General features: G+C 44.5%; 1 protein-coding gene across 4 annotated transcripts in view; it reads right to left on the bottom strand.

The window, feature by feature from the left end:
* The window catches only part of LOC144773613 (transient receptor potential cation channel subfamily M member 2-like), a 1,994,366-nt gene that overhangs the window by 46,212 nt on the left and 1,922,708 nt on the right, over positions 1-25,446 (bottom strand). For 2 of the 4 annotated variants that reach the window (XM_078658754.1, XM_078658755.1), the window contains 2 exons: positions 11,765-11,869; positions 2,602-2,712 (listed from right to left, as the gene is read on the bottom strand). In XM_078658754.1, coding sequence (XP_078514880.1) covers positions 2,602-2,712; positions 11,765-11,869 — 216 coding nt within the window. Of the gene's footprint in view, positions 1-2,601; positions 2,713-11,723; positions 11,870-25,446 lie in introns of those variants that run through there. The other 2 variants (XR_013600026.1, XR_013600027.1) reach the window with 2 other exon arrangements.

The raw sequence follows: 25,446 nt of genomic DNA, 5'->3' as shown, positions 1-25,446 counted from the left end.
ACTCTGGCCTGGGAGTCATGGTTCCAGTCAGCGCTGGAGTCAGTCGGGATTAAACTGTGGATCCAAGCAGCCCAACTGGCACCAGGGGTGGAAGTGCAGAAGTGGATCCAGTAGGGAGCAAGCCTGAACCAGGGGAGCCTGAAGGCAAGCAGGCTGGATCGGACATGACCCCTTAAAACTCCTGGATTTGACCGAAGGCTCCTCCGGGTCCCTGAAACTCAGGTTGGGCGGAGCCAGCCCAGTTGCTGGCTCAAACAGGGAGCCAGGCCTCAAACATTGATGCTCTCTTGCCTAAATTACCAACGACTGAGTGCGGCAAAGATCTTGGACCCCGCGACCAATCCCGAGACCATCCTCTTTACCGGGAGTGAGACAGTCGCAACATTGCATGTCGAGGCACTAGGTGCTTGAGGGAATGCTCCCTCAAGGCCTTCGGATTCACTGTGCGACAGTTGACGCAGGTCTACACGTTGTGCCTGAGGCTTCAGAGGCAACCAGGGTGCGGGTCCGTCATCGACAATGAGTGGTGACAGGGGGCACAGGGCTTGAAGCTAGCCTTCCGAGATGACATCACTGCCACACTAGGAGAAGATTCTCTAAAAAGAGTTTGACAAAAAAAGAAAAAAGGATAGTCAAAAAGTGACTAGGAGGTATCTCTCTCTGGATTAGCGCTGACTGGCACAGAAAGAAAAGAAGTGACTTCAGTGCGCTGAGGTGGCGACTATATAGGCACCTTCCACATCACTTTTGGTGCGGATGACACCAATGATGCCACACAGAGTCGAATGAAGCCAACAACTGGTGCGGAGGGGTACAGCTCACAAAAACATTCCAGACCTAATGACACCTGAGGATAATTCTAAGGTAAGGAATCTGTGGCTAGAAGTCTCTATCAGATAAACACAAAAAATGAAAGGTCTCTTTATGGTTTATTGTCCTTCTGACCTCCTGCAAAATTATTTCAAAGGTACTTGCAGCAACTCTTGCACCCGTACTTCCAATGCTCCTGCCAGAATGGTCCGTATTTGCTTCTTCTAAAAAGTTCTGGCAGCTATCTCTGAGCCAGATTTGAGATCCAGCCGACAAAGTGAAATATGCTGAATTTGTCCTGGCGTCATTTTCCCACACTGGTACACATTTCAGCAGCACTCTCTAGTTATCTGCTTTTCTGTCCTGAGCAGCAACCATCAGGCAGAGAGAGCTTTCCTATTTTCACTTACAGACAGGCACAAAACAAAGGGCTGATTTAAAATGCCTTTGATTCATAAAAAGGGGCTGGAGGAGGTTTTGAGACCTGCAAAGGTTGGCTCCCCTACCTCATATATCAAAACACCAATATGAACCCTTGGGTCTAAAGTGCGGTGTTAACCTGGCTGGAAGAACATAGCTACCTAGGAGAGCTCCTTTTATACGCGGATACAGCTGGTATTATGGCTGTACTTAGGTGCCCAACCACATGTGTGGTAGGGGCAAAAGGGCAGCTGCTGAAACCGAGAGAGGAATAAGGAAAACCCAAGAGATCTGGTGAACCAACTTTTCCGAAAGTGTTTGAGCGCCATGTCAGTTTTGTCACCAAATAGGCAGGAGCCATCAAAGGGCATGTCGATCAGGGATGCCTGGACATCTGAGAACCCAATGGAGCATAACTAGGTGGGGTGACGCAGTGCCACCGTAGGAGTAAAGGCTCTGCCTATGGAGTACATGGTATCTAGCCCACACATGATGACGAGGTTTGCTGCATCTCGACGATCCACTAAGACTTGGTTGAGGATAGCTTGATTCTCTACAGGGAGCATGGGAAGCAGCAATGCAACTGAGTCCCACAAACATATAGGATTATTAGCCCAAGAGGCATGCAGGCATGCAGTGCTCACTGGCCACAAGGCTATGCTAGTGGTAGAGCGGGCTAAAGAACGGTGATGGATCAAACCCAGATCTGTTGACTGGGTGTGAGTCTTTGATTGGTTCAGATGCTCCGTCCATCACCACCCCCTTTTGTACCTCTCTTTGATAGCATGCAATGTTTATCCAGGGTACCAGCCTGTGGCTGGAGATATTTCAAAGAAGAATCTGCAGAGCAATTATTAGGCATTCAAACCTGATTTCACTAAGTGTTCTATCATAAGTGACTTACCATCAGTGAACTAGGCTGAGGTCACAGGTTAAAATGACCTGTGGCTAGCATGCTATCAAGTCCATTTGGAGAAGAATGTCTAGCTGTGAGTTTGTTGAGGAAGCCCAATAAAATTGTACCGAATGTCCTAGTAACCTGTAAGATGAACATCTGCAGGAGGACACACAACCCCTTTAGATAGTTTAGGGGTATGACATAACGAGCTCAGATGAAGATACACAGTTAATAAAACTTAAAACGCAAGTGTGCGTAGAGACAAGAAAAACCTGTTGCTTTAAGTTCGGGTGACTTTGAATTTAACTGAAGTGGGTTATTCTGGTGGCATGAATAAATGCTGCCGAAGTACTGAAAAATGTTGGTAGACACACACTGATCACTATAGTTTTAAAACATGCATAGAGTACATAGTAGACATTTTCAGCCAGGTAGTCGGTTTGTGTTGGTGTATTTTTTGGAAAAGATCTTACCTGTATCAAGTTGTCTACTTGGGCATGGGATCTTAAGTGCAAATGAACAACAGTTGTCTCTATCCAGGCATTGTCCGTGTTCCTGGCGTCATCCAGGTAGCCTCTGTACACCTAAAGGAAGAAACACCATAGAGATTCATGTAAACCATTGAAATGCTGCTTATTGGTCACTACAGTATTGTCAAATTTCAATTCTTCCTGCCTATCCTGTCTGCATCTTACTCTTGGCCTTTCATATGTGTTTGGTTTCCCTTAGGAATCTCTCTTAGTTCCTAGTTCTAACCTCCTTACAGCTCATTTTCATCATTTGCATATTTGCATTTTCTATTTAATCGATTCAGTTCACCTTCTTTCAACATATATGTGATTACGAGGCGGATGGTGAACTTTAAATGCTGCCTCTAAATCTATGAAGGAGACTCTACTTTGTGGAGGACCACATGGTGCATTTGGCAGTAAAATGTCTTCATATAATGACTTAGAATGCAGAAGTTCTGAATGGGCACTTATTTATATATTCCAATACTTTCATGTCAAGCATTATGACCCTTTCCTTGGCTTTTGAGGGGTTCACTCTTTCCAAGAAAACATTGAAAAAACTTGGGAAAATTATGCTTTTTTCAGCACAATTTCTCTAAACATTGGCTACATGACCTATCATTTTTGAAAATGTATACAGCACCTTTCTTCACATTTCCATTCTATCTTATAACTAAGAATTTATTTGGAAGGGGCAGGGTGGACAAATCTAGATACACAAATGGCATTATCACAGGCTTGAGACAGTAAAGCTTGACAAATCTTTCAAGCTTGGACAGCAATGCTACCACTAAACTTACAGAGATATTATGGGACAGCAAGCAGACAAGTTACACAAACCTTACCTGCTCAGGGCTCTGACAGCAGTAGTGATAACATGTAGACACATTATGAATAAAGCTGATGAAATGCCTATACACAAATTAAAAAATAACAGCCACAGTAGTATGTGATCTGTGGAAGGACCCCGCATCAGCAATAAGCCCTCTACACAGCAGACAATATTACTCAAATATTGCCTACAAGTAGAAGAAACACTCTTTTGTTCCCAAGTATAATTCACTTTCTGAAAATACACACATTTTACTGCCAAATACGGCCTTTATGCATTTCATAAATAAACTTAATTCTCTGAAATGTTAGCTTGCCGTGTTCAAATTCAGCCTTTACGTTTTGGATAAATACGTTTATTTCCCTGACACAAAAGCTTGCCAATTTCATGAACCAAATTCTATTTTTGTCCCAAAATGGCAGCCTTTCAATTTAATAAATACATGTTTGGTCTTAAAACATCAGTCTGGCATCCTCTCAGGTAGTAGTACCCAGTCCATTCTGAATTGTCGCTCTTTTATCATCAACAAAGTATGAAAATCAAATGGTAAAGATTTCTGCTAGCATTAACACCATGGATTTTAACCACCATTGATCCAGAGATATCTGGAATTATTCTTCGTTTGTCCACTTAAAGTCAAAAATGGGACACCATTATGTCATCAATAGCCGAAATGCTGCAGAGCATGGCCCCAATCCAACAAATCTCCCAAAAGTATGCTGGCCATTTTCAAAATGGTTTCAAGAATGCTGACAATACATCAATGATTAGCCACTATTTTGCCATGGATATCTGTAATGTTGTCCAGAATGCCCAGAATATGTTAACAATTAACCATGAATATGCCAGAAATAGCCAAAATGTAGTCATGAATGCCCAGAGCATGTAAAGTTTGGTCTTCTTGTAGGTTGATCTTTAATATGCTACTGACGGTCAGCCTTCTATGGCAGCAATCTTTTGCTTTTGCTCCCAAACTGGCGAATTTATATATAAAACAACAATCAATTAAAAACACTTAAAAACTACAAACCATATAGATCATCATTCCAGTGCTGGAAGTGGTACAATATTTTTGTCATCTGATGCTATTTCAAACATACAATTTATGGATTTACAGTTAAATTTAACCAAACGTATAAGAATTTGAAATTCATCTCTAATAGTGACAATCATCAGATACCCTTTCTGGATCTCATGATCAAACACGACAACAAACTTATTGCCATATTGTACCGTAAACCAGTATGGAGAAATACCCTCCTAAAATATCAAAGCCTCCACCCACGCTCTCTGGGGGACGATCTTCCTACGACCAGTACATACAAGATTGCTGGACTCCGAAGGCCACCGATTTGACAAATATCTATTAAACTCGTTATATGCTTGGACGATTGAGTTCAACCTTTTGCCATCACACCAATGCGGATTTGGGCGAACCCAATGAACCCCCGACAACATTGTCAGCTTAAAACTGCTTATCGATAAAACATTGCATGGGGCCTCAATCTATACACATTTTTCGTTGACAGCTCACCAGCCTTTGATTGGGTTAATATATCAAAGTTATGGAAAGAAATTATTTAACTGGGGAATCAATAAAACCTTCAATTATCTGGTTTTACTGAGTGAAAATATCTGGTTCCAAATAAAGTAAACTAATAACATGCTGTTCTATCAATCAATCAATCAGAACATTTATAGAGCGCGCTACTCACCCATGAGGGTCTCAAGGCGGTGGATGGGGGGGGTGTCGCTACTGCTTGAAAAGCCAGGTCTTGAGGTGTTTCCTGAAGGTGAGGTGGTCCTCGGTCAGTCGTAGGTGTGTGGGGAGGGAGTTCCATGTTTTGGCTGCCAGGTAGGAGAACGATCTTCCTCCGGTGGTGGTTCTGCGGATCCGTGGGACGGTGGCGAGGGCGATACTGGCAGAGCGTAGCTGGCGAGTGGGGGTGTAGAACGAGAGGCGGTTGTTGAGGTATTCTGGGCCATTGTCGTGGAGTGCTTTGTGTGCGTGGGTCAGGAGCCTGAATGTGATCCTCTTGCTGATGGGGAGCCAGTGCAGGCTTCTCAGGTGGTCGGATATGTGGCTGTGGCGGGGGATGTCGAGGATGAGTCGTGCAGAGGCGTTCTGTATTCGCTGGAGTCGTTTCTGAACTTTGGCTGTGGTTCCTGCGTATAGGGCATTTCTGTAGTCCAGTCAGCTGGTGACGAGGGCCTGGGTGATGGTTTTTGGATTTCGGTGGGGATCCACCGAAAGATTTTACGGAGCATGCGCAGGGTGTTGAAGCAGGATGATGAGACGGCGTTGACTTGCCTGGTCATAGTGTGGGAGGAGTCCAGGATAAATCTCAGGTTGCTTGCATGGTCCATGGGTTTTGGTGCGGAGCCCAGTGCTGTGGGCCACCAGGCGGAAGGGGATTGTCCGAGGATGAGGACCTCCTTCTTGTCTGAGTTCAGCTTCAGGCGACTGAGTTTCATCCATTCTGCGACGTCTGTCATTCTTTCCTGGAGGTTGATTTTGGTGGTGGCTGGGTCTTTGGCGAGGGAGAGTATCAGTTGGGTGTCGTCGGCGTAGGAGATGATGTTGATGTGTTTGCGTGCGATGGCGGAGAGGGGCTCATGTAGATATTGAAGAGGGTTGGGCTGAGCGAGGAGCCTTGGGGTAAGCCGCAGATGATCTCGGTGGCCGCTGAGCGGAAAGGGGGTAGGCGGACTCTCTGGGTACTGTCGTAGAGGAACGAGGTGATCCAGTCCAGGGCCTTTCCTTGGATCCCTGTTTTGAAGAGGCGGGTTATCAGGGTACGGTGGCATACGGTGTCGAAGGCAACCGAGAGGTCTAGGAGGATGAGAGCGGTAGTTTCTCCGTTGTCCATTAGGGTCCTGATGTCGTCTGTGGCTGCGATGAGGGCGGTCTCGGTGCTGTGGTTGGCTCGAAATCCGGACTGGGACGGGTCGAGCGAGTTGTTTACCTCGAGGAAAGTAGTCTGCTGTTTATTGACGGTCTTCTCGATGACTTTAGCCCGGAAGGGAAGAAGAGAGATGGGGCGGAAGTTCTTGAGGTCTTTGGGGTCCGCTGTCGGTTTCTTCAGAAGGGCGTTGATTTCTGCGTGCTTCCAGCTCTCAGGGAAGGTGGCTGACATGAAGGAGTTGTTTATGATGTTCCGGAGGTGGGGTACGATGATGATGTCGGCTTTGTTGAAGATGTGATGGGGGCAAGGGTCAGAGGGGGAGCCAGAGTGGATGGTGTTCATGACGTGTGTGGTGTCTTCAGAGCTAATGGGGGTCCAGGTGCTGAGGATGGTGGTGGGGGTCGGTGGTACGGTGGCTGCAGGCGGAGTCTGGGGTCCGAAGCTGTCGTGTTTGTCTGCGAATTTGCGGTGGAAAAACGGGAGTTGCAGAGGTCTTGTGATGGTGTGATGTTGTTGTTGCTGGCGCTGGGGTTGGAGAGCTCTTTGAGGATGCTGAAGAGTTCCTTGCTGTTGTGGGTGTTGCTGTCTAGCCGCTCTTTGAACGATGCCCTTTTGGTGATGCGGATCCGCTGGTGGTGTTCACGAGTGGCGTTCTTGAGGGCAGTCATGTTTTCGGTAGTCTGATCGTGGCGCCAGGTTTTTTCGAGGGTTCTGCAGTATTTCTTTGAGATTTTGAGGGCGGCGGTGAACCATGAGGATTTCCTGTTGCGAGACTCGCCAGGGGGGTTCTTCAGTGGAGCGAGGTCATCGGCGAAATTGGTGATCCACTGTGCGAGGTTGTGGGCTGCGTTGTTGGTGTCCGTGGTTTCGGCTGGCGGGTTCTGGCTCAGTGATGAGAGGAGCTGGTCGGTGGTGATTTTGCTCCAGCATCTGCGGGGGATTTGTAGCATGTGGAGGTGGGATGTAGTCTTTTTGAAGGTGAAGTGGATGCATCTGTGGTCGGTCCAGTGTAGCTCGGTGGAGTGGCTGAAGGAGACGTGGTTGCTGCCGGAGAAGATGGGGTCGAGCGTGTGGCTAGCTAGGTGGGTGGGGGTGTTCACCAGTTGCTTGAGTCCGAGGTTGGCGAGGTTGTCGAGCAGGGTGGTGGTGTTGTTGTCGTTGTTTTTCTCCAGGTGGAAGTTCAGGTCCCCTAGGAGGATGTATTCTGGTGAGACTAGGGCGTGTGGGCTGATGAAGTCGGCGATGGTTTCACTGAACTGTGTGCGCGGGCCCGGGGGTCTTTAGATGAGTGTTCCTCTAAGGGTGGTCTTGGGGTCGGTGTGAATCTGGAAGTGTAGGTGTTCGGCGGCAGAGAGTGTGTCTTCGTCGTTGGTCGTGATGTTGATGGTGTTTCTGTAGATGATGGCGATTCCTCCTCCGGTTTGGTTGATGCGGTGATGTCAGGGGCCGAGGAGGCGTTCATCCAGGTTTCCGTGAGGAAGGCGACGTCTGGTGCCGTTGTGTCGAGAAGGTCCCAGAGTTCGACGGCGTGCTTGTGGACGTAGCGGGTGTTGAGGAGGATGCACTTGAGGCGGTTGTTGTCGGTGTTAGGTCCGGTGGGAGGTCTGCAGGTTCAGAGGCAGGTGAATTTGCAGGCTTGGCAGGTGAAGGGTCCGTGCGTTTGCTTTGGGGTGGCTTGGTGGCAGGCGGGTGGTCGTCCGGTGTTGAGTGCGTTGAGGGCGGCGGAGTCGTATCTCAGTTGGGTAGCTTGGCTTCAGCGGGGGCTAGAGGTTCTGGCGCTGGTTTTGGTAATTGATAATTATGTGAATAATATTAATTTATTTTCTGTAGCGGGTTGTGGGTTTATAGGGGAATAGGGTGGGAAGTAATTTAATTATAATGAATTAAATATGTAAATTTATTTATTGGTATTTATTTTGAATAAATTGTTAATTAATTTTTAATTGGTAATTAATTCTTAATTGATAATTGATTTTTATTAATTGATTAATTGATAATTATCTGAATAATATTAATTTATTTTCTGTAGCGGGTTGTGGATTAATAGGGGAATAGGGTGGGAAGTAATTTAATTATAATTAAATATGTTAATTTATTTATTGGTATTAATTTGAAGTACATTGTTAATTAATTTTTAATTGGTAATTAATTAATTCTTAATTGGTAATTAATTTTTATTACTTGATTAATTGATAATTATGTGAATTATATTAATTCATTTTCACTAGAGTGGAAATAGTAAAATGTACCCCTATGCTATCCAACGCTCTCCCTACTGTTGCACTCACTGGAGTGGGACTAGTAATTTTTACCCCTACACTATCCAACGCTTTCCCTACTGTTGCACTCTCTGGAGTTGGAATAATAATTTTTAACCCTACGCTATCCAACGCATTCCCTACTGTTGCACTCTCTGGAGTGGGAATAGTAATTTTTACCCCTACGCTATCCAACGCCTTCCCTACTGTTGCACTCTCTGGAGTGGGAATAGTAATTTTTACCCCTACGCTATCCAACGATTTCCCTACTGTTGCACTCACTGGAGTGGGAATAGTAATTTTTACCCATACGCTATCCAACGCTTTCCCTACTGTTGCACTCTCTGGAGTGGGATTAGTAATTGTTACCCCTACGCTATCCAACGCTTTCCCTACTGTTGCACTCTCATGGAGTGGGAATAGTAATTTTTACCCCTACGCTATCAACGCTTTTCCTACTGTTGCACTCTCTGGAGTGGGAATAGTAATTTTAACCCTACGCTATCCAACGCTTTCCCTACTGTTGCACTTCCAGGAGTGGGAATAGTAATTTTTACACTACCGCTATCCTACGATAATAATATTGTGTATTTTTTATTAATATTATGTTAATATATATATATATGTTTTAACATATATGATTGTATGTTTTTTTTATAAGTTAAATTAATTATTTAATAATTTTAAGGTAATTTAAGTATTTTTAAGTATATTTTAGCTATTTATTTTTAGTATTTTTTTAATTTTACATTATTTTTAAGAAATTCGATATTTTTACATAGTATATATTTTTAAACGATATTTTGGATTCGATATTTTGGTTCTTACCTGTTTGTAGATAGGAATTCGATATTTTGTCTGTCGATATTTGGGCATTGATATTCCCCAATATTTAGTCAGTGATCCTCCAAAACCATCTAATGAAATTAGAAAAATGTAACCATACTAAAGATTTAAGGGTACATTTTGACAAGAAACAATAATGATTTTTGGGAAGCCTAAGAAAGAAAGGAGGTGGCGCATAAACAGGACTTGCCTTGAAGAAGTGAAATTATATGACTACCTGGGGGTTACCGTTGATAATAACTTATCAGTGCCTACACATATTGAAAACAGGCAAAAGAAAGCATCCATTATCACCAAATCAGTGAGAAGATTTGCTAGTAACTATGGTGGGAGAGCAATTACACAGACACTTAACATATTTAACCTGAAACTCAACGTTATTGTAGGGCTCAGTTCTTTTCGAAGACATAACGGTTATCATTCTTAGTCAAATCTACCATAATAAGAGAAAATCTGTGCTATCTTTACAGGTTTCAACAGCAGAGGCAAGGCTTACACTGGAACTCTCTTTGCCATCTTTGATAACCCGGCAACATATGGCTGAGCTAAATTACATCTATGGCTGTCTAGCATCGACAAAGTAGTCCTTGAAATGACGCATTGCCGAGAAATTGAGATGTACCGAAATCTTCAATTCTATGCTGACTCTAGCCTCAGTCAATACAATTATACCAGCAAATAATTTACCACCCCTATAGGTCTTGGAGCAGTATCAAGGTTACACCGGAAAAACGTGATTAGAAATCATTTAAATATTAATATCAAAAAAGTGGATTTGGGCATATTAAAATCATGATTTTTTTCAGATTATACAATGGGTTCTTATTCACATGGAGGGGTGCCTTTCACCGCCTCTGGTACCATCATGTAAACTCAATTTCTAAAGATTTAGCTTATTTTGAATTCTGTTAGCTCAATGTGAAGGTGCATGGAACTTGAATTGTTCGGCACTAAAAGCCTGTCAAGTTTTGGACTCTTCAATTACAAGAATTAAACTACTGAACATATTGTATGGATTTGCCCAGCACTTTGTGAGTTACGGAAAAAGTATCTGAAGCCTTTGTTTATTGCCAGTAAGAAACAAATAGGAAAGAAATCCGTAATGCTCTGCTTTTTAACACAAATTGTCAAGGAATAGGAGGGATAACAACATTTTTAGACCTGACTTACTGCCTTTGATGCCAGACTAGTTGAAAAAATGTCTGTGAATGGTAAATTCTGGAATTATAAATCATTGTATTTTTTGATTGTAGCAACAGTCACTTCAATGTCAGCTGTTTTATTACTTCTAATACAATAAACGTATTAATTCATACTAGATTAGTACAGGGAAGCTAACCTAGTTCAGAAGAAACTGTCTGACAGGTACCATTCACACAGAACAGTTAGGACTGTCCTGAAGGGAGCTTGGCTTAGCACCAGGAAGGAACTGTTACAACCCACAATTAGAAAAACCACAGACAGATTTGTTAGCTTAACTACCTTTTAGCAACACACCAATAAGGTAACTGGTGCTTTAAAGAAACATTGGCACATCCTGCAGAATAATGATGCCTCTTTTGAGGTGCCACTCTTTGCCTTTAAAAGAGGTTGTCCACTTGGCCCAGGACAGAATTCTCATGAAGAACACTGAGTAGTTGCTGGGGAACTTGACCCCTGGTAGGTCACTACAGGTGTAGTAAGTGCATGGTGTGCCAGTTCACACATAACACTAAACATTTCATACATAATGGAATACATGTTGGGCTGAGATATTTCATGAACTGCAACACAATTTCTATAGTAGTGGACTTCATACACTGTCCAGCTCAATTCACTTATGTAGGACAAACTACACCGCAAGTAAAAGCAAGTCAAGGCAAAGATTGGGTAATATCCCAGCAACATTAGGTGCTGAGTGGTAAACACACCTTTGGCTGCCCACTTCATTGGACAAAACCACTCAGCTGATGACTTCAGGTGCAGGTTGTTGCTGTTGTACCCATACCAGATAGAGGTCATGACCTTTCCTTAATTCTTAATAGCCTGGAAGGTAAATGTTTAGAAACGTGTGACTCTTTTGAGAGAGGATTCAACACTGTGGAGGAATGGTGTGGGTTTGTTGCATCAACAAACGACTAAAGCCAAGGACTTTACAAGTCTGATGGATCAGGCTGGACTTTCCAAATGTAACCATGACCGCAGTATTGCAGGAATAACATTCATATTAATAAGCCATCAAAGAGGGTGCCAAAGTATGACCTGCTATATATTTTCCTATATATTCCATTCTCCGACCACACCTGTTTTCCCTCTTTTTCTATCAGCGCCTGCAGCTTCTCCCAGGATTCAGATTCCCCAATATCTTTCAACGTGGATGGTATCTTATCTTCTGGATTCAGCTTTCCCTAAAAGAAAAGGAGGGGAGTTAAAGGTCTCAGGAATAGATCCCTGGAGCTCCTCAATCCACGCATGCATTTCATTGGCTTACAAAGTACATTTCCTAACTCTATTTTCGAAAGCAAATTTTATAAAATGTGACACCTCATAATCTGTAAATTCAGCCTTCAGCCAGGTTTAACCTGCAAAGAGTAGAAACAGAACTGGATGCCATAGCAGATGAACCCTACTGGGTAGTGCGGTCTACTGATGAAGCAATGGAGGACCACATTTGATGACTGCATGTCATTTAGGCCACATATTAAGTCAGTGGTGGGCATCTGTTTTGGGGTATTGAACTCTTTGTAAAAGGTTTTACCTTGTGTGTCCTATTCTGCATAAAAATGTCATCCAGGCCCTGGTAATGTTAAGGCTTGGATTATGGTATGCTCTTTATTTTGGTCTACCGGACTACCTGCTGGAGAAGCTTCAGCTGGTTTAGAAAACAGCAGACCATTTCCTCTTGAAACTGTCAATTAAAGCGCATTCATATCCTCATTTGCACTAGCTTCATATCAGGAAGAGAATTGTGTTTAAGACTTTAGTGCTAGTACATGGAGCATTATATCTCTCCGCTGCAGAATACCTTAGAGCATGGGTACTCACACACATTTCCGAGAGGGTTGCAAAGTACTTTCTCTGGTATGCCCGAGGGCCACACTGATACCAGCAGGGTGAGGATCGAGATGATGAAAGGTGGCCATTGAGGTGCCCAAAGCAGATGATTGGTGTAGACAACAAATCGAGCCTTCACACGAAGTCCATCTGCCACCAATGCTGTATTCTTATGCACCAAAAATTGAAGTCAAAGCAACGCTCAGGCATGTTAACAAAATCAACTCTTCGCAAACTTCAAGAAAGTGTATAATTTTTTTGTTCATGTTTAGTGCAAGAGATCTTTAAAACTAAAGTTGTTCCTGAAGATAAGTTGTACAGGACACCTTCTTTTCTCCTTTACCATTACTTTAATTAACGTGTAAATAAAGGAAACATGTTTGTTTCGCAGCTTTTTGAATGTTCCTAATCTGTCAAGTAAACAGCAGACTAGTCTTGCTGTTCACCAGGGGGGCACAATTAAAGTTCAGAAGGGCCACATGCGCCCCCTGGGACATACATCGAGTGTCTCTGCCTTAGAGTAAGGTTCAGCTTTCACGTTCCACCAAGAAACCCGAGGTCGGCCAATAAACTATTGGCAGTGACCCCCAGAATTTGGGGGGCTAGAGCTGGAGGCAGATCTCTAGCATACCTGATCTACTGCATGGAACAAGCTCCCTCTTGAACTCCATGCTGTTAGCAATTCAGCAATGTTTAAAAAAAAAAGGCTGAAAACCAGGGTTTTTAGACAGGTCTAAAACAACGGAACACGCTTTCTTTTGACCTGTACAGTGCACCGGGGCACTCTGCTTTGTGAAATACACGTCGCTTTCATCATCATTATCATCAATAAATTAACTAAATTGACTACAATATCTTCTGCCTTAGAGGACCACTGTTCTGCTATTCGTTATTCTATACGCTTGTGCTAACAATCTTTCTGTTTCATACCATGTAAAGAAACATTGCAGGCTATTGCAAAATAGAGGCACAGATAAAGGAAATGCAGAGTGAGATGGTTGATTAATCAGTGTTCACATCACAAGTTCCTCTGTTGAAGGAGGAACAACACCTACTGATAAGCCATGCGCTCCAGCTATGCTATAATAGAAGCCAAATAAGGGATCACTACGGTTACTATGGCGGGACATGATCAGCCATGAGATATGTAGTAGGTCACCATCACACAGACCATTATAATAACTACATATGAGAACAGGATTGTAGGAAGCTGGTTCTGTATATCATAATGCCATTAGGTGGTGATACCGTGCACAGAGTCCAGGGGTTCTCCAAAAGTGTACAGGGCTCGATGTTAAACCCAAAGAACAAGTTACTTACCTTTCGTAACGATGTATCTGTAAGAGACATAGGTTAGTTGTAGATTCCTTCTGCATCGGTAGGTGGCATCGGTCGACTCCACGTCCGTCGACGGCGTCGTGGTCTCTGGGATGACATCGAGGGGCCTATTTAGACGCCGCCCCTGTGCGCTGACATCAGTTCTGACATGACTTTCCACACCAGAAGCGCAGAGCCATGAAATACACTGACAACTGGTGCACCACAACTAGGGCCCTGTAAGGGAGTCCCTATCTCTAGAAATCAGTTCGCAGAGAGGGGAGGATAGGTGGGGCGGTAAGGAATCTACAACTAACCTATAACTCTTACAGATACATTGTTACAGAATGTAAGTAACTTGTTCATCTGAAAGAGACAGTTACTCGTAAATTCCTTTCCTTAAAATAGATACCCCAGCAATACCATCCGCGGAGGAGGGTCTGCAAACCAAGTTCAGACTAAAAAGTCCTGGAGGACCGACGGGCAAAATAGCCATCTCTCCGGACTTGGCTGTCCAGGCAGTAGTGTCTGGCGAATGTGTGCAGAGATGCCCACGTTGCCACCTGGTGGATATCAAGGAGTGGGACTCATGTGCCAATTCAGTGGTTGCTGCCGTAGCCCTAGTGTAATGAGCATGCAGCCCCACTGGAGGATCCTTCTTCACTAAACCGTAGCAGATCGTTATGCAAAGGACAACCCATGGTACATTTTTGTACAGCCCGGCCTTTCTTGGCACCTACAGATCCAATAAAGAGTTGATCATCCACCCAGTAATCTTTGGTGCGGTCAAGGTAGAATGACAGCGCACGCTTAGGGTCCAGACGGTGGAGTCTCTCCTCCTCCTTGGAAGGATGCAGAAGTGGGAAGAAGATGGGAAAGGTGATAGATTGTCCTACATGAAATGGTGTAGGCACTTGAGGAAGGAACGTTCTAAGCACCACTTTGTCCAAATGCACAGAGAAGAAAAAGGGCTTGGACGCGCAATACTAAGGTTGCAGGGATTCTGCTCCTACACAGAACTGTGCACAGAGACTTGGGACCTCAGTGAATTAGGGTGTGCCAAAACTCACCTTAGTACCCAACGTCCCCTACCAGACTAGCATCAGTGTCACATTGGTTCTTCCAAAATACCAATAATTAGGCAACCCAAAACATGCGACTTAGGTTACCTCAGGAAAACATGAACACTCTTTCGTTATACTCTCATACCAGGCCAACACAGGGAGTAAAAGAAGACACGTGCAAGTTTGAAATATTTATTTCTAACGCCGTGTTCTCATGCGAAGGATCTTAGCAAATACAACCAGACATATTATCAGAAACAAGATTGTCAGCATAGTTACTATTGCATAAAATACAAAGGGAGAAAGCATGTTATAATGCTAAAAATGTAATTAGTGTGTGCCGTGTGCAAAAGGCAGCAGAAAGAAAAAATTGCGTTTAAACTTCTAATAAGCTCATGTCAACTTAACACTGTGTGAAAGCAAGGCTCAGCTCCACGACACCCTCCTTTGATCTGAGCACGGGTAAGAAGTGGGGCACATTTTGAAAGCAGAGTTCAAGAACAAGAGTCAGAACCAGGTTCAAGTTGCCACAGTGGAAAAACGGGAGCAAAACTCCAAACATTTAAAAAAATCTTCAAATCAAATTACAGTTCCAAGGGCATAGGGAAGTCAATAGGCCTGGGAAAAATCAAAGACGCCCCAAAAAAAATAATCCGATGTCCAACATGTGACCTCGGTTATGGAAGAGAGAGGAGAGGAAACACATCTCACTTCAACAATGTATGTGCACAGTACGTTGCACCAGTCTCCAACAGGAAGTCATTGTTCTCCTCTGAAAACATTTCAGCTGTCCAATTCCGCAATGGAAAGGAACATACATGTTCCTCAATAACCGGAGCCTCTAGCACCATCAGAGGACAACTCAGGTTTTCTTCAATATAACTGCGTGCCAAGAAATCATGCTCCGCTGCAAAAACATTCCAACGTCTCAGGACTCTATGCATCACTGCAAAGGCCATAATCCCCCTGCCAATAATCCCTCCACCAGAACAAAGCAATTCATGAGCAACTAAGGGGCTCATCAGCTGGTCATAATCCGCGTTGGGAGACACCGTATTGCAGAGGCTCAAATCCAGGGCCCAATCGAAATCGCAGCTCAGGCAATGAAAGACAGGCTGGACGCATGTGGAAAAAAGGAAAATCGAAACGATAATCTATAAGCTGCACTCAATGTAGCAAGAGGCAGCACTCCATAGTATTCAAGCATTCGGTTGCGGAGCAGCAACAGCCATGGGAGATCGTCTCGTAACACAGGACGTGCATCCATTTTGAAATACACAAAGCAATAGAAGTACGCCTGCAACCCGAGCGAGCATCAAGGGAAACCCACCAAATAGGCTGGAAAAAAATCGAATGAAAAAATGCTGGGAAAACACCAAATATAGGGGCAGATTAGGATAGCGTTTTTTCCGCATCCTCCGGGCCGGCGGAAGCCTCCGCCGGCCAAGAGGATACGGAAAAACCGCAGCGGACCCACCAAAGACCCACCGCCACATTAGGATGGCTGGTGGGTCCGCAGCTTTTCCGCCGCGGTTGGCTTACAACCGCGGCGGAAAAGCCCTAATATGGTGGCGGTGTCTCTGAGACACCGCCAGCCATATTAGGATGCTCAAAAAGAAATGTTTTTCCACGGCGGGCTTTCCGCCGTGGAAAAGCATACGGAGCTTCACTGCGGGGGCCCGTTGCGGGGCCCCTGGGTGAAGGGGGGGTGGGGGGTGCACATGGGGGGTACCTATGGTGCGGAGTGGTGTGGTTCACTGGTTAGAGGCGGCAGACCCGTAAGCAGAGAACGGCCCGGGGCCAGGGTTCAATTCCCGACACGGCAGGGTCGTGGACCAGGGTCAAAACGGACTCGATAATTCTCGCCTCGGTGCCTACTCTAACCAGGGACACTCGGCAACTCTGGGCATTAAGCTTTCCTCATCTCTACAACGGCCCCCTACAGACGCCGGGGAAGCCTGGTTTCACCTTGGAGATACCCAGAAAGGGACCATCTCACAGGGAAAACCAGGACGGGTTCTCCAGTGGTCTTCAGCGCCAGGATACTCCTTGGAGTCGCAGTGCGCTTTACAAGTACACCCACATGGTACCCCCCTGCACTTGTATGCAGTAATTCGCAGGCACCGCGCGGTGCCTGCCGCTTTCTGCATACAAATGCAATGTATGCATTTTTAACATTGCGGCGGGTGCAGCTTGAAGCTGCACCCGCCGCAATGTTAGAAATAGAGGATGTGAGCGCCAGGATGGCGGTCACATCCTAATTGGAGAGGAGGGAACTCCGCAGGCCATGCGGAGGTTCCCTCCTCCTCGATGGTCGCGGACGGACTCAAGCCTGTCCGCGATCATAATGAGCCCCATAGTTTGAAAAGAAGTCACAAGGCCACTACTAACAACTTTAAAAAAGTGAGCCAGCCCTGTGGTGGAGGAAGCATTATAGATAGTGAGAATTAATTTCCCGAAATGCAAGGGCAAATCCGTATTTAATAAAGCATATACTTCTGTGCGGGTGTTTGCCACGTGAAGGACAAATGTTTCACGAGCAGATGTGAGGGTGACTTCTTTTTGAGACGAAAGAGCTCCTATGCGACTCATCTTGTTGAACTCTGCCTTCAAGGTCGGAATCAACGGCAAGATGGAAACATACAGCTTCCCATGTGGAGGAGGAAACATTACGTTTTTACAGCAGACTACGTGTTCACTGACTGTAACCACGTAAGGAATGCCGGCTAACATCCCACAACAATCCTCATTATTTAAAAGTAAATAACTACTGTTTGCTAGTAATGTGAATTTGGGTATGATGGCAGGCGTCCGTGTACCTTTCAAAACACAGGCCAAATTAGGCGCATTCTGGTTGCAAGAGCCATGCAATTGGATAGTCCTACACACTAATGAGTGATCTGGTGTTGTTGTGCAATCCTCACCGTTCAAATAAACCTCTTTTCCCTCCCTCAGGCACCTATAGGTAAAAGGAAGCGACCAAGCTTCATGGAGATAAGCGGTGCCCAGAGGTTCATATCTGCCAATTACACAGTACTTTATGCAAGCTTCAAATTTGAACAGAGGAAAAGGTAATGTTATTAACCCATGGACGAGCCACACAGCAGAATTTGTTTCGGCCACAGAAAATAGTAAATGTTCTAACTTTTCAATATGTAACATAGAAAATGATGCATCCTTCATAGACATAAAACGTTGCTTTTCAGTTAAATTAAAAGGGGCCAACAAAGATGATGTGTTCATGTAGTGCCAGGGTACTTTTCCTGACTTCAACGTTTGCAAAGTCCATGCGAACTGCATAATGGAACACAATTGATTTTGACCATGGTATAAAACAGAGACATCATCTTGCACAATATCAACAACAGATGAAACAATATTATCTAAATTGTAAATGCGGGAAGAAAGCATGTTAATGCTGTTATCTACAACTGCTAGCACCTTTTCTAAATACGCTTGATATATAGCTCTCAAGCGGGATTCAGCCTCAATTTGGGACAGTTTCCAATGTTCGTTGTAAATATTATATAACCACCTTTTGGATCTGCCGGAAGCAGGGCCCTTGACAAAATCATTTAAATCAACATCGTCAATTTAGATAAATGTAGCTTAACTGACGCTAAAGTGGAATGCTTGAGCCAACTCTGACATAATTTGCCTACAGAATAGGTAATCACAGAATGGCCACTTTCAAAATGGGGATCCACTCTAACCTGTGTGTAGCCTTGTGCTAAACCCAGAAAACGATGTTGGCAAGAATCTGCACTTTTGTGGCACAGCAACCAACCCTCAAGATCCAAACCGGATATGTTAAAACTAGAATTCAGCAACAACGTCTGTAATTCTCTAATAGAAAAACTGACATTATTATCCCAACCGGAGTATTCTTCAAATTCTGGAAAAGTAGGAGCATTACATTTTTTTGTAGTAGCCAATCCAAAGCAGGTGGTTTGTGAAACAATAGAATTCAAAAACAACATATGATTTGGGATGAGAGATGCGCGATGCAAAGCCTCAGTGCCTTGCACTTGCCAACCTTTAGAACCCCAAACAGATTTAAGATCAATAGTATCCATCCACAGTTCATAGCCCCCAATAGCCAATTGGTCAAGAAAGGACTTCAAATATAGTAATTGTGTGTGGGTAATTCTAACTTTGGAAGTGGACTTCTCGGCCATTTTAAAATAAAATGCATTGGGATTTGACTGATTAAAATCAGTAAAATAGGTAAACCTGCCTTCAACAGGAGGGGGGCAATATTCCTCCTGGTGTTTGCCTTATGCAGGTAGTGATTGCCAAAGTGTTGATAACAAAACAAATCACCATAATTCGCTGAATCTAAATATAAATCTTCAGCTTCAAAAGCAGCATAATATTTCAAATTGGAAAACAAAGCCTCTACGGCCTGAACATCCCAATCATCAGAACGTCTATTTAGTTTAATCGTGTCTCCCATGGAAACCTTTAGGACATTTATAACCTCTGTGGGACCAAGGATTTGAAATTTAACAGCATCCCATACAATTCCATCTAATGTTAACAGAAGCCAGGTCCCTCTTCAATCTGTGTGATGAGGAATGGGGTACCAATGTTCCATTAATGTGTCGAATAGATGTCCTCTCTTCAACACAGTGTCCGTTGACAAGACGGAAAAAATACACCACAAATCCAATTGACATGAACAACTAAATTGAAAAAAGCACCAAGCAAATGTAAGTCCAAGGAGGAATCAAAACATGTTTTTTAAACCATGTTACAAAAATAGAAACTTTTGAAGGGTTCTTCGATGTGGTAGAGCTAGCGTCAAATGAAAATCTGGACTCGGTTGGCAAACAAGTTTGCAGATCGGGCATCGATAAGTCTGTGGGGTAAGTATATTCAGTGTCATCAACATGAGCATCAGGTGGGGAACTCAATAAAGGACTGGAAACTGCAGGCATCGCGATGGCAACGTCAGGCCTGGTGTTAGGAGCCGGAGCCAAAACAGAATGTCTCAGTATAGATGGACAGGAGACCGAAGGAGTCATACTAAGAAGAATTGGCCACTCTTTGTAATTTGACATTGTCAATGGAGATGTACCTTTTTTCTTTACGACTTGAAAATGGTGGTAAAATGACTGTTCTCGTGCCCTGCACGCCAAGTACAGGAACCGGAGCTCGATATGAGGGACCAAATTCTTTCTTGTTTTCGATCTTCTCTCGAACCAGTTCTCCCAGTCGGGGTAGCCAGCCAACTATCACAATCTGCAACGCAGCTTCTGATGTGGAGGGCAAGTGTTCCTTTGCAAGACTGTCTCTCGTCTCTTGTAGATTCTGTAAAATATGACAATGTTCATCTACGTCAAAGGGGGCAGCCGCCGCCGCCTGGTCTAGACCTTCAAGGTCCGGGACGAACATTTTGATACCAAAGAGCATTTCGTATGGGGTCCGCCAAGCCACAGACCTAGGGAGATTATTAAGTGCACATTTTACGCAATTGAGATGGGCTAGCCAGTTCCTGCCAGTACCTAAAACACTGGCTGTCAAAGACTGCTTTAAATCTCAGTTCATTCGTTCCACAACACTATTACCCTCAGGTCTGTCAGGAGACGAAAACTTGACTTGGACCCCCAGTGAACTCATGGCATCCTTGTACGCCTTAGAGGCGAACGCTGGACCCTGATCCGAATGGAAGGTGCCACAGGCAAAAATTCCCACAAAGATACGCAAGTCTCTTATGACAGTTCGCGAATCAGCGCTGCGGTGTAGCCAGACCCAAACAAAGCGTGTGCAAGAATCCACTGCAACTAAGATGTACTTATACGCAGTATCAGAGGAAAAAGGACCGCAGTGATCTCAATAAACACAACCAAGTGGTCTATTAGAAATGTACAACTGTGTCTGGGGTGGACGTGTAGCAGTCGAAGGCTTTATCTGCTGACAAATGTCACATTGAAGGACATAATCACGCATCTGTTTGTACAGTCCCCGCTACCAGAAACGTTGTTGTAACTGAGATACAGTAGCCAAAATCCCTGCATGCACTGACGCAACACCCTCGTGGGCAGCTGTAATCAGTGTAGACTTGTGGTCCTCGTTGGGAATCAATCTTTCAACAACGTCCGGTATTTTCACAAAAGGAACTTTATCAGGAATTAAATGATAAGAATACTTTGAAGGAAATCCCATAGGGAATTTACTTTCCTCCTTAGTAGCTGCCAAGATGTCATCATCAATCTTACTTTTGGAACGTGTAACTGTTGCAACCAAATATGTCGAAACTGCTGTTTTTGCGGCCTCATCTGCCAAACTATTACCAACAGCGTGAACTCCCACACGTTGATGACTAAGAGTATGAATTACATAGACGAGTGGCAGCTGCTCTTTAAGTTCAGCCACTCGAACCCAGATAATTTTATGTTTTATTGTGCTACCTTTGGAATCACGAAAATCATTCTGAATCCAAAAGAACAGGTTTTCATTGTAAGACTGGACACAGTAATAAGAGTCACTCACAATTAGAGTAGTCACACCAGGTTCAGCATACTCCAATGCAAGCATCAGAGCACGGAGCTCTGCCAATTGGGCGGTACTATCCCTTAATGTCTGCGTATGTAAAACATCGGACTTGAATTCATCATTCACCATGGTACCAACCACAATGGCGCACGCTGAGCCGTATGCATGCATAGATCCATGCGCAACTTGCGCTGAACCATCAGTGTAAATGATACAATGGAAATCCTCCAAAGGCTGCATAGTCAACGGAGCACGATGAACAAACTCATATTGCAAAAACTCCTGTGACTGTAAGGAGGCATCAAAAATGAACGTGACATCCGGAGATGTCAATGATGAAGCCCATTGTATCCACCGTGGGTGCAAAGCTTTAGAATTAGGTACACTGGCTTTCGTCACTGCCTCTAGTGCAGGATACGGGGTAACAACCAACATGCGTTTTCCCTGCGACAGTGCACATTCCTTCAGAATTGCCATTTGCACTGCTGTTAAAACTTTTTCCACAGTGAAAAACTGCATTTCAGCCGAAGTGTACAAGTGTGACTTGTAAGCGATAGGTACTGTGTCACCTTCGTTAAAAGTAAGGTATGTGAAACCCACCGTCCCAGGGATGATTCTTATCACCAGGTTGGTGTGGTTATCACGAGTCAGTAAGAATTTAGATTCTAGAAAATCAGCCTGCAAAGATTGCAAAATGGGTGAATGTTCAGGCACACGTTCACTAAGGGTTGAATGAGGCCCGATTACTTTAATTGTCCCGCCTCAATACCCCTTATCTCCTTTTAATAAAGCAGTGAGCCATACCATTAAAATTTTTGCCCCATGGACTCTACTGACTTTTTTTAGACCACACTCACGCTCACTATTGCACTTTTTTAGGCCCCTCACACTCACACACCCTTTGGCTAAGGAATAAAAGAACCCCGCCAAAGTGCAGCATCCGTTGCTGCCCGACAGGCATTGCACCGCCAGTCTGTCGCAGGGGCAGGATACCGATGATGACGCTGGACGATCGCCGGGTGGGATGACAATAGTCGTCCAACCGGTGACCTGTGTGAGGCATCCCCAAATTCCGTAAAGGGTTCACAACATTCACTTTTTTCTGTTGAACTCAATGAGAGAGAGGTTTACGTTAGTCATTTAGTTGACTCTTTCCGGGGAACTCTGTAAATTCTTTGTTGTTGTTTGAATGTTCAGGCAGTCAGCACGATTTGGTAAAAGTAGGTTGTATCAAGGCATACAATGGCTTGATACGCTGGGCATATTCGGGAATATACTTACGCCCGAAATTAAAAAATCCCAGCAAGGATTGTAACTTTTTCAGTGTTGTAGGAGGGCGCAGCTGTGCACATTTCTCCAAGAAGTACGGAGCCAATCCACGACCTACATTGTTGAGCTCATAGCCCAGGAACAACACTGTGTACTCTGCAATGTGAGACTTTGCAAAGTTGAATTTGTAACCGAAGTCCGCAAAATTACAAATTATGTGGTCAACGCAGCACAGATACGTCCAGATTTCGTCGTCTGTGAGATAAATGTCATCCACATACGAACAAGCATCCCGGTCAACTCTCTCCAAAAGAGAGACAATACGGGAAGCAAACACACCTGGACTATTCTTATAGCCCATGGCCTGGCATTTAAGTTGGCGTTGTTTGCCATCACTGGTAAAACTGGTCCATTGGGAACTTAGACCAGACAAATTGTTTGCAAAAAAACCATTGGATATGTCAAGTGTGGTTTTAAACCTTTTACGCACAAAACCATCCACCAAAGCAGAGCCGTGGGTATTCTGTACTGCTAAGGTACGGCAATGCAAGTTTAAATGCAGATAATCCAATACCAAATGGTAGGAACCATCAGGCTTGGTCACAGTAAAAAGTAGATTAGTCATTGGTGACACACAAGTTTCAATCACTCCTTGATATTCCAATTGTTCAAGGATTTCCGCAATGGAAGCTTTTGCTTTACGCTGCATGGGATATTGAGGTTGAGGCTGTGGCATAGACCATAAGGGTATCTCGTGGTGGGGGGAGAATTTACCCCAACCACAGTGAGTACGGTACAAAGCCGGCACAAGGACCTTAGCCCACTCTTCTGCAAAATTCAGCGCATGCTCCTTAGACACTGTGTGCGCGAAACTAGGGAGGATTACCTCCTCCCCTCTAGGAGCTGCGAGAACAAAAGGTGTGGGCCAGTCAGCCTCCGCTAACAAAATGTCATAGGTAGTTGTTAGATTTTCCCAAAATACCCCTTTTATGGTACGTTGTATGTCACCTTCAATTAAAAGGTCAATTTCAAATAGCCTATCAGGGGGGCTCTTCTAGTATCAGCTGTCTCTACAACAACAAATTTGTCAGTCGCCTTCAGTAGTGGACGCAGGGCTTCTTGTACTATGGTAACATCCGCCACGCTGTCAAACAACGTCAGCGCCCATGTCTGATTCCGAAGCTGCGTTCTCACTATCTGTGGCATATCTCGCTGTTAAAGCGGCAACTTTCTTTTTCTGAAACTGGGGTCTTTTCTGTGAAGAATCGTCCTGATTGCCTTTTCCGTCTTTTGGGCAGGGCTGGTCGCAACTCTGCTGGCCACCCTCACCTCTGCCGCCACCTCCACCACCGGACGAAGAGGCCGATGTGTCCTGTAAAGAACAAGGAGAGCGTTGATCAGGAACCTGAAATCGATCAGGTGACTTAATCGTAGTGCGGTTGCGCAAATCCTAAACGCGCTCAGTAGATGCAGGCACTGGTGACACGGGACGTGACTCCTGTTACTGTTGATGTTTCCCCTGTTTTTTATTCTGTTCCAATTTAGCTTTGGAGCTTTGGGTTGAACGTCCGTTTCAGACATCGAACCCTGAGGTTGTGTTTTATCTTTAGCAGAAAAGGGCTCGACACCTAAACTATTGCGGCCAATGGTTTTATAAGCAGCCGTAATAATTCTCAGTAACTGTCGGGGTTTGTCGGCATTGGGGACATCGCGTAAGGCATTAGCCACTTGAAAGTTCACCGCATCTCCCTTTATATTAGAAAGGACCAGATCGGAAACAACATCAAATGAGCCCACGAGTCTCATTCCCAACTCAACCGCAGCCTCCGGTCCGTGTTCATCCCGAACATGCTTAATGACCATCGGAAGGACAGCCATTGACGAAGTGCCGAAGCACCTCGTGTACACTGCCGCAAATAATCTAACCCATGACTCGCAGGTACCGGCTTCTGGTACCAAGTCCTTGGGTAAACTAATTGTAAGAATCTTGTGTTTTTCAACGGGAGTCAAATTAGGAAAAAACGCCTCCAGCTGGTCAAACTTCTCGGCAAGCCAAAAAGGCATATCATCCTTATCTTGGGGACGCTTGCCCATAACCGCATTAATCATCACGGGCCTAAGTTATATTCCGCTAGGTCCAGCTGGAAGGGCCGCAACACCAGGGGCCCCGCCCTGGTAATTGCGGGTTATATATTGAACTAGAGCTCGGATAACACTGATTGCAGAGTTATACAGGGGTCGTAATTCAGCAATGGGGACCACCCCCGCACGAGGATGCGGGGTGAATCCAGCCAAAACCGGCCAAGAAGCGCCTGTTATGGACAAAGGACCCAATCTAATTGCCGTTACACTGTCGGGAAGGGCGCCATCAAACCAAACACGGTGCTGCCATGCAGAAATCGGAATTTCCTGTGTCCTATAAGGAACATATTTCAAGGGCACAGCTGTGTGAGTGTAAGTGTGAAACACCTGCGTAGCCGCATCCACTGGAGGAAACGTCACCCATGAGTAGAAAATCTCAAACGGGTAGGCAACCTCAGCACTCACAACCAAAATAACTGCCATGCCTTCCAAACCAACGATATAAGCCTGCGACTATGCAGCGGTATGTCAATGTTATCCATAGCAACACACAGAACTAGAAGTACAATGTAAAACAATGTAGCACAACTGGGTAGTAATTCAAAAGGAAATCGTTTTGATAGATTCAAGCTTGAAAAGACCTATGTTACTATAGGTAGGTTTAACCGACACCACTGTTAACCGGAAACAACAGTGAAGGG

The sequence above is a fragment of the Lissotriton helveticus genome, chromosome 8 (assembly GCF_964261635.1).
Source record: "Lissotriton helveticus chromosome 8, aLisHel1.1, whole genome shotgun sequence".
In the NCBI taxonomy this organism is placed as follows: Eukaryota; Metazoa; Chordata; class Amphibia; order Caudata; family Salamandridae; genus Lissotriton; species Lissotriton helveticus.
The sequence above is the reverse complement of the archived record's forward strand: the minus strand, read 5'-3'. Positions and strand labels throughout refer to the sequence as shown.